This window comes from Suricata suricatta, chromosome 6, assembly GCF_006229205.1.
Source record: "Suricata suricatta isolate VVHF042 chromosome 6, meerkat_22Aug2017_6uvM2_HiC, whole genome shotgun sequence".
Classification (NCBI taxonomy): domain Eukaryota; kingdom Metazoa; phylum Chordata; class Mammalia; order Carnivora; family Herpestidae; genus Suricata; species Suricata suricatta.
This window is the reverse complement of record NC_043705.1, coordinates 25,161,863-25,171,760: the sequence shown is the minus strand read 5'-3', so window position 1 is coordinate 25,171,760 and position 9,898 is coordinate 25,161,863. Positions and strand designations below refer to the sequence as shown.

Genomic DNA, 9,898 nt, shown 5'->3' with positions numbered 1-9,898 from the left:
ATCATACTACAGTTTTGCTAACAATTTACCATGTTCATCTTTACATGCCCATGAACATTCATCCACAGTGTAGTTTTTAAATTTTTTTTTCATTTTTTAAAATGTTTTTTATTTAATTTTGAGAGACAGAGACAGCGCAATCAAGGGAGGGTCAGAGAGAGAGGGAGACACAGAACCGGAAGCAGGCTCCAGGCTCTGAGCTGTCAACATAGAGCCCGATGCGGGGCTTGAACTCACTAGCTGTGAGATTATGACCTCCACTGACATCAGATGCTTAACCGACTGAGCCACCCAGGTGCCCCAAAACATTTATATTTCTTACTGAAATGCTTAAGACCTACAGTTTGAGGGATATATGTAGCTGGTAACTGTAGTAGCAGGAACAACTTTTCCCTTTAAGAGATGGATGAAAATCTTATGGAGAGGGGCAAGTGAGCCGGTAGTGTGGAGTATTAAGGTGTCTTCCTGTCTTTGTTTTTATTTATTAGAGCTTCATAAATATTGCTCCAACCATACTGGGATGTTTTAGGTAATCTTTTCCTTTTTTATAAAGTCTCTATATCAATTTAAAATTCATATTATTCCCTACTGAAAAATAATTTAAATGTATATGAACATATATGCTTCTGAGGGGGAAGCTGCTACATTTTAGTATAGCATAGCATTTGTAAAGCTTTGAGCAATATGAGTGTTTTTTTGTGAGCATGCAAGGGTAAAGTGATTTCAAAGTAATTACTCTTGTAATAGAAAAATTATAGTCTAGATAGGAGATGTTGAGTTCCAAACTTCAAATAAGCACAGAAAGTTAGAAAGTTACTCCATGAGATTCATTTCAACTTGTTCCATATTAGATTTCTTAAAATTTCAGTGCTCAGGTATTTTCTTGGCAGTCTATAAGGATTTTGAAGTTTTACATTTTTATTTTGACAAAATCTAAAAAAATGAATATAAGCATTTTTTGGATTACTGGATGATCACCTTCTGATTAAGTCTTGCCATGCTATTAAGACAGTTTTTTAAAGGGACCCATAGAAGAGAATTAAGTGCAGAAAGTTATTTTTTAAATGTTGTTTTAACTAGGGAGATAATATCAAATAGGAAAGAGCAGAAATGGAACATTTAGAAGTCTAAAGTACTGTATGTGATTGTAGAAGCTCAACAATAAATTCATAAAGTCAGAGTTCTTTGTTCTGCAGACCCTTCATTTCTGACTAGATCATATTCTCTTTGAAGGAGTGGAGGTCCAAGAAGTTGAGCTAATTTGCATCAAATGTTTTAGATGAATTTTTTTATTTGTTTTATGTGTACTACTTCCAAGTTTTTACTCTTTGAACAATACTTCTTAATTGTGCTCCTACTTGGTGCTAGGTTTTGGAGTTATAACAACAAATAGGTTAACATTGACGATACCCTTAGAAGACTGAGTGAGTTTTGCCTGCCTGAAAACTGATGGGAAAGGCTTTTCAGAGGGTGTGATAGGTGCAGAGATACTACTTGGAAAGTGGTGTAGGGTTTGTGGTGAGAACTGGGTCAAGGGCATATACTGTAAACATTGATTACTATCTGTTAAGCAGACAACCTGGATAGAGGTGTTGGGGAGATTAGTAAGAGAGGACATTGAGGTGCCAGATCCTGTAGGATCTTGTAGGCCCTTACACAGACTTTGAATCTCACTTTTGAGAGACGGAGAGCTCTCAGAGGGTTTTAAGCAGAGGAGTAAAATCACTGAACTTAAATTTTTACTGGATGACTCGAGCTGTTTTGTTGCAAGTGGACGTTAGGAGTTAGGGTAGAAGCAGGCACATTATTTAGAAGGCTAACATAATAAGCCAGGTTGGATGATAGCGGCTTGGACTAGGCAGTACCAGTTAAGAGGTGAAAAGTCTTCAAATTTTACATACACTTTGAAGGTAGGGTAACAGATTTGTTGTGGGGTATTAACATGATGATTCCTGGGTTTTTTCTTGAGTAACTAGAAAAAAGGAGTTGCCATTAACTGCAATGTGGACTGTAGGTAGAGCAAGTTTTTTTTTTTCTTTTTGAGTGGGAAGTAAAACACATTTCTGAAAATTTTTATTTTGAAATAATTATAGATTTACTTGCAATTGTAAGAAATAATACTACTATTATTTTAAAAATAATCTGTACACTCACTGTGGGGCTTGAACTTCTGACCCTGACATCAAGCAAGATTCACATGCTCCGCTGACTGAGCCAGCCAGGTGCCCCTGTGTTCCATTTTTAGTTGAGTTTTGTAGAAGGTAAGAGACTTAGATGAAGGTTTATTTAGCTTATTAATATGGTGGATTGCATTGATTGATTTTTGAATATTGAATCAGTTTTGCATTGCTGGAATAACCCTCACTGTTCATGGAATATCATTCTTTTTATATATTATATATTACTAGTTTCTGTTTGCTAATATTTTGCTAAGGACTTTTGCAGCTATGTTCATGAACAATATCAGTCTGTAGTTTTCTTTTTCTGTAGCATTTTTGGTTTTGGTATCAGGATAATACTAGCTTCAGAAAACGAATTGAACAATGTTCCCTCCTATTCTCTGGAGGAGATTCTATAGAATTGGTGAGAATTCTTCCTTAAACATTTGGTAGGATTCACAGTGAAACCATCTGAGCCCAGAGATTAATTTTTTGGAGTTTTAAAATTAAGGATTCAACCTGGTGAGTTGTGGTAGTTTCTGTTTTCAAAACTCTGGTCTTATTTAAACTTTCCTTTTGGTTGGCTTTAAAAAAGTTTTTTTTTTAATATAGTTTATTTATTTTTGAGACAGAGAGAGACAGAATATGAGTGGGGAAGGGGCAGAGTGAGAGGGAGACACAGAATCTAAAGCAGGCTCCAGGCTCTGAACCATGAGCACACAACCTGATGTGAGGCTCGAACCCACGAACTGCAAGATCATGACCGGAGCCAAAGTCGGCTGCTTAACTGATTGAGCCACCCAGGCACCTCTGGTTGGTTTTTTATGATTTTACTCTGGCAGGGGAGGAGGAGGGAGTTGCTGCACATTATTGTCAGGAAGAGGTAGAAATTTAGGGTCTCCACTTGATCTCTGTTGTCACCCAAAGGGTGGTCATACTCTTGTTACTTCTGGGCAAGAGTGGGAGTTCTGTCTCCACTTGCCGTCTGTACTTACATGATGGTGGGAGTGGCCTCATTACTATGGGGTGATGGTTGAAGTCCTGACTCTCCATTAGGCCTCTTTTGACATTACTGCGGAGGAGAAGAGGCACCTTGTTACAGCCTGATGAGGGTGGAAATGTAGGCTTTCTACCTGGCCTTTGCTGGTGTAGCTCTGAGCAGAGTCACAGTTTTTTTGTTTGTTTGTTTTTGTGGAGTTTGCCTGGAGTAGAGCAGTCACTGTCTAGAAGTTTTCTTTCTTGCAAGTCTGCCTCTCTCCTTTTCTTTTAGCTAGAGAGAGTAGGCTTTTTTGGGGGGAGAGGATGGCATGTTTTTGTCCGTACTCCTTGCTGTTTCCAGGTTGCTGGCTTCTTCAGCTACAAGTCTAGAATATGTGAGGTAAGAAGATAATTCAGGAAAGTCACTACTAGGTTATTTCTCAAATCCTTAGGTATCTAAGCATTCTGTAGTCTCTCCACCTTTCAGAGTTAGGTTATTTAAATATAATATGCAGGGTTAGTTGTTTTCAGTGGAGGAATAGGGAAAAGTTTTCTACTCTATCTTCTCAGAAGCCAAAGTAAGAATTCATTTTGAACATGTTAATTTCAATGTCACACTCAAGAGGAGATGTCAAGTAACACTGGATTTATGAGTCTAGAGTTCAGGTAACTCATGGAAGTTCTCTTCTCATGGTTTCTGTTTTTCTCAGAGAAGTTAGGAAGTGATGCCTTCTGTTGCAAATGAGGACAACAGAGAAGGTGTTGGGAGTTTGAGAACAGAGTAACTTGTGAATGTTCTCCTAAGGGAGCAGGAGGGTCAATGGACTAGAAAAATACAGTATAATTGTCAGGAGCATGAAACATACACCTGGAGTTTCGGCATGGAATTTAATGAAATAAAAATGGTGCCATGGTTTTATATTTATCTCCAGCCATATTCAGCTGGTTGGTGCAATGGGGAGTGGTCAGAGAGTTTGATTTAACTCGGGAGGTAGCCTTGCCAATTGAGTGGGACACAGTGAGCAGGGGGATGGGGATTGGAGGTGTATGTAAGGGACAGATAATGGCTGCCTATAAAATTGAATATGGGTAAAGAGGGAGGGCAGAGATATTGGGCAAGGGTAGGATGGTAGCCATGAGAGACTAAAATGATGGTAGAATCAGAGAATTGTAGGCCCTGATAGATTTGCATTACCAGGGAATGAATTAGAAAGATAAGTGGTTATGCCAGCAGGGAGGATGCATGGAATTGAGATTATGGAAGAGTTGTGATGATAGTGACCATGGTGTGACAGGTTAAGGTAAGGGGGAAGGCTGGTCATCAGAAGAGAGGTCAAGGATTTTGAAATCAAGACAGGAGCACTTGGGTAGAATGAACTCTAGAGCCAGAAGTAAAATCGTTGAGAATAGGAACTGTGACCGGGAGTTGGTAGACAAAGGTTAGTGGGTGATAGCTGATGATAGGAGAATCAAGGCTGGTGCATTCAGGGAGTGGAAAGGGAGAATGGTCTGGAAGGTCCACCCCAGAACAGTTTCCCCTTTTCCAAACTCAGTAGTGCAAGGCTGTGGGTGAAAAAACAGCTATTATTTAAAAGGGCTTCAGGGAAAGTATATCCTTAAGGGAGAGCCAGGTTTCCGTTATAACAACAAAGTGAAGGATAAAAGAAGGGATTTGCTCATGCCTGACAGAATTCTACAGTGCACAGTGGATGGGTTTCTAGACATGGAGACAGGTAGGAGAGAATTATAATCATTCCCACCCCTATCAGCTTGTTTCCTTTAGATATACATAATTATTCTATTTTAGTATGTGTGCTGCCCAGGTGAGCACTATACATGATTATTCTAAAAGTTATGTATAGAAAAATGATTTTTTAAAAAAAAGTCAAGCTTACTTAGTTGGCTCCTAACTTTAAAAAATTATATTTTAAATCATATTTTCCTTAACTTTGTCAGGAAAGTTAAATATGCGAGAGAAATAATAATTTAAATGCCTGAATCATAACTTATTTGAAGTGACAAATATATAAAATTATTTTAACAAAATTTCTGTTAATAGGTTTCTGAATAATGTGCTCAATTATAGGCCCTCTTTCTTTTCTTTTAATGGAAAGTTTTAAGGAACCAACTGTTGAAAATATTTTTAGAGAGTTTTACTAATTTACTAATTTTTTTACCAATTTATTTATTTTTTCTAAGATTCCATTCATTCCAGTTGAAACTAGCTATTTATTTTTTCTATACAAAATAGCTGCCAGACTATGTGTAACTATGATACACAAACCAGAGTGCATTCATATATTCGGGTATTACATGTTCGAACAGAGAGTGGTCTGTTAGATTGTTAATTTATGTGTATGCACACGTTGGTGAAAACCCAGGAATGATGTGATTTAATTTTACCCCTATAAAATATTTTACTATAATTTGATAGATTTTAAAATAGAATCGGTGTATTTTTGGGTCTCATGTGATCATTCTTTTTTTTCCAAGTATAATGGATATTCTTGTTTTTCAACGGATACTGCATTAGCTTATAAATTAGAGACATTGTTAAATTTCATCAAGGATTCTTCTGAATTTTGCTATATAGAGTTAGTTCTGTAAATATACTTTAGTAACCACACTGGGTAGGTAGGAGTATAGTCAAGTAAGAGCTTATATGTATTTGGTGTTATTCCCATACCTGGATTGCCTTCCCCAATCGTAAAAAGCCTAGTTCACACTTAGTTTTCAAGTTTCCAATTTTCATTTCTTCCCCTTTAGGAGTTTTCCCTTCCTTCTTCCTAAGAATACTTTAAAAAAAATTGGGAGAGGAAGTCTTCTGGTTCTAATTATTTAGAAATGCTACCTACAGCTAGCTTATAGCTTCTCTTAAATTTGTTGTATTGAAAGTATTTAGGTTCACATTCCATATCTGGCTTGTGCCCTACTTGAGGTAACATCAGCCCCCAATCTTTCTGTTCTGGGGATGAGGTGCAGTCTGGGCAGGGATTACTGAAGTCCAACCTCTTTGTGAAATGAAAGCAGAGGATGGGTAAGAGCTTTGTGTGGGTTTTACCTTTGTGACCTAATGTCATCCCTTTCTATTCTTTCCTTTTTCTTTTGGTGACAGGCTTTGTGATGTAGACAGGCGATGTAGTTGTTACTTTCTGGCTAAAGAGTTAGTACCTGATGAGTAATTGACTAAGAAGAAAGGTAACTGATGGCCGGCTATTGAGACTTATTAACAAATTCCCAAGAGAAAGAGGGATTTGGTGCACGCGCACACACACACACACAAAATGCTTAGTGAGAAAATTTAGGCAAATATGCTTCTAGCTTGATGGAGATAAAATTGGGGATTTCAGTTTAATGTTTTTTATTCACCATTTTAGCTGTACAACAGACTGATATGCTGAGCCAAACTATACTCCAACCAGATGTTTCTGCTCCAAATATGAGTGCTTTAACACATGAAAACCAGACCAAACTTTCTGTCTCCCAAATCAGCAGCACTCTCCGTCCCACAACTAGTACAGAGAAAGCTGGAGGGGCATCTATGGCCCCTCATCCCTCGCCTACTACTTCACTGTCTCAGGAGGAGGCAGATAACAATGAAGATCCCAGCATAGAGGAGGAGGATCTTCTTACAATCAACAGTTCTCCACCTACCGCCAAAGACACTCTGGACAATGGAGACTATGGAGAGCCAGACTACGACTGGACCACCAGCCCCAGGGACGATGAGTCCAGTGAGGCTCTGGAAGAAAACAGGAACTACATGGAAATTGAACAGTCAGTGAGATCTTTTAAGACCCCATCCTCAAATATTGAAGAGGAAGATAGCCATTTCTTTTTTCATCTTATTATTTTTGCTTTTTGTATTGCTGTTGTTTACATTACATATCACAACAAAAGGAAGGTAAGTTTGGGGTTTTCACCCCCTCTGTTATATTATCTCTGTTATATTTCTTATGGATGTTTTTGATGATTCAGAATTTTTTTCATTTTCAGTCAAATTTAAATTGATGGTAAAATACCAAGATATCTAATCAGTATAAATCTGTGGTGTATTTTAACAAATTACAGGCAGAATGCTTTAATTTGTATCCTTCTGAAAAATAAGTCAAATTGTTTTCTAATGAGCAAAACCAAAGCCCAGTGGTTTTTAAAAAACAGATATTATGTCTTAAGTTAGCATTGCTACTTCAATGGGAATACATGTGGAGAAAGATTGTTAATTTAGTAGTTTTAATTAAGCATTGAACTTAATGATATTTTAATAACTTTTTCCATGTTATAAAAGTATTACATGTTAATTTTATTATTTTTTAAATTTTTATTTATTTTTGAGAGAGAGAGAGAGATTACAAGTAGGGGAGGGGCAGAGAGAGAGAGGAAGACACAGAATCCAAAGCAGGCTCCAGGCTCTGAGCTGTCAGCACAGAGCCTGATGTGGGGCTTGAATCCATGAACTGTGAGATCATGACCTGAGCCAAAGTCAGATGCTTAGCTGACTGAGCCACCCAGGTGCCCCCACATGTTTATTTAGAATGCCAGTGATACTCTATCCCAGTGTTGAATGTTGGGCCATCTCTGTTCTGAACACTTAAGGGACTTGTGAAACATGTGGGCTCCTGGGCTCCACTGTGATCTACTAACTCCTTTCTGCAGACAGAACATGGGAATCAGTCTTCAGTAAGCACTCTGTACATTAAACTTTGAAAGCCACTGTTTAACTTTGTTTATAGGATGAACAATAAAGTTCTTTTGTTATTTTATTTTCCATATTTGGGAACCTAGGAGAGAGAGTGCACTTGTTTTTTTTTTTTTTTTTTTTTTCTGAAGCAGGCTCCCGGCTCTGAACTGTCACCACAGAGGAGAGTGCACTTGTTATACAAATTTTTAGCATATCCTCCACGTTGTTTTTTGCTCATCTAATTTACTTTGTTTTTTCCCCAGATTTTCCTTCTGGTTCAGAGCAGGAAATGGCGTGATGGTCTTTGTTCCAAAACAGTGGAGTATCATCGGCTAGACCAGAATGTAAATGAGGCAATGCCTTCGCTGAAGATTACCAATGATTATATTTTTTAAAGCACTGTGATTTGAGTTTGCTTATTATGTAATTTTATTTGCTTGACTTTTTTAATATAATATTGTGCAGATGTTTGCCATAGGCAGTTGGTACTTAAATGAGAGGTGGGTCTCTCTTTATTTTGCCTTGGTGCTTTCGAAATGAAATGTCACAAACGAGTATATAATTTTTTATTGACACTTTTAGAGATAAACTCAATCAGGTGTCCAAAATGTGGAGCTAAGCATTATTTGTCAGTTTTGTTTTAGGTTTTATTATTATACTTCTTTTGGAAGTATTAGTAATACTCGTTTTACAAGATCTCAACCTTGTAACTAAATCCTAACATATCTGGTACTGCTGGCTCAGATCCTCTTTCTGCCATCCAAATCCTGTTTTTTAAGCACACATTTTTGTGTTCCCAAACTGTTAACTTACAAGGATGTGTATAATAGTGCTTGGCATATAAGTAACATTTTTTCTTCCAGGAAAATTGCTTTGGATATTTTTGGATAATTTAAACATAATTTAAAATAATGATATTGCTCAATCTGACCACAGTTTGAGGTAACACATTAATAAATGTTTCTAGAGATTCTGGCAATAGAGAGCCTCTGCAGTTTGCAGGGGACATAGATAAAATGTTATAGAGATACCATATTTTGAATTACTGAATAAAATTTAGAGGTAGAAACTGTGGCAAAATATTAAATACACATGCAGTTGCTTTCGGTCAGCAGTTGATTGTAGCGTGGGTTCCTCCAAGCTTCCAAGCAAGGAGCAGAGTTTAAAATTATATCAGATTTTTTCACTTTGTTTATTACTTTATAGTAAGTTTCAATAAATCTTAGGGGCCATTATCACTTAAATAATTCTGTATCTAGGCCTTTCAAATAAAAATTATACCTGAATGAAGTTGTTTGTGTACATAGAGGAGATATGTGTACACTGACTTTTTCTCCCCCTGTACTTGTTTTATTTTCTTCTGTTGTGTTTTTCACAGCAACTGGAAATTATTTACTGTATTTCATTTTACCCTTTCTATAATAAATAATCAGTATGTAAATGTGTGATTTGAACCATGGTTGATTCACAAGTGTCACTGCAACTTCTTAGCAGACAACCCTTAATATATGTTAAACACCCACTGTGAAAGCCCGGGTGAGCCGGTGGGCATGAGCTGTGTGTAAAGATGGAGGATGCGGGGCAGTCCACCATTTCTTTCAGGTGGACAGTTTACTGTCCTGGTAAGGAAGGGGAGCACAATGGAAATACACCTGAACTGTTTTATGGCAGTAATTTTTCATATCTGAAATTGTATTATTTAATATTTTGAATAAGATTTTAAAAATAAATGGCAAAAATATAAATCCATGATTTTATAAGTGTGTTTCATTTTAGTGATGGTGCGAGGGAGCCCTTCATCTGGGAGGTGACAGAGGGGTGGTACTTTGTTTGGGAGCCAGCCAGCTTGGTTTTGTTCCTTGTAGTAGTAGTACTCTGTGAATTCCCCTTAGATTTCTAAATCCTGCTTTAGGCCCAGTATTCTGCTAAGTGCTGGAGGTTGTTGAAAATGTAGCAAAGTAGGATTGCAAAGAAAAGTAAAGCAGCTAAATCAGTATGTACTTTCTAGCATCCTGGCCTTCCCGTTGTCTCCCTGTTGAAGGCTCCTATATCCGGAGGCTCGCCCTCCCTTAGTGGATTT

General features: G+C 37.4%; 1 protein-coding gene across 1 annotated transcript in view; it reads left to right on the top strand.

Moving 5' to 3' along the window:
- The window catches only part of C6H5orf15 (chromosome 6 C5orf15 homolog), a 13,785-nt gene extending 4,217 nt beyond the window's left edge, over positions 1-9,568 (top strand). Inside the window, exons 2-3 of the mRNA XM_029941907.1 lie at positions 6,515-7,041; positions 8,082-9,568. Of these exons, the coding sequence (XP_029797767.1) occupies positions 6,515-7,041; positions 8,082-8,213 (659 nt within the window). The 3' untranslated portion in view covers positions 8,214-9,568. The remainder of the gene's footprint in view (positions 1-6,514; positions 7,042-8,081) is intronic.
- Positions 9,569-9,898: the final 330 nt, after the last annotated feature.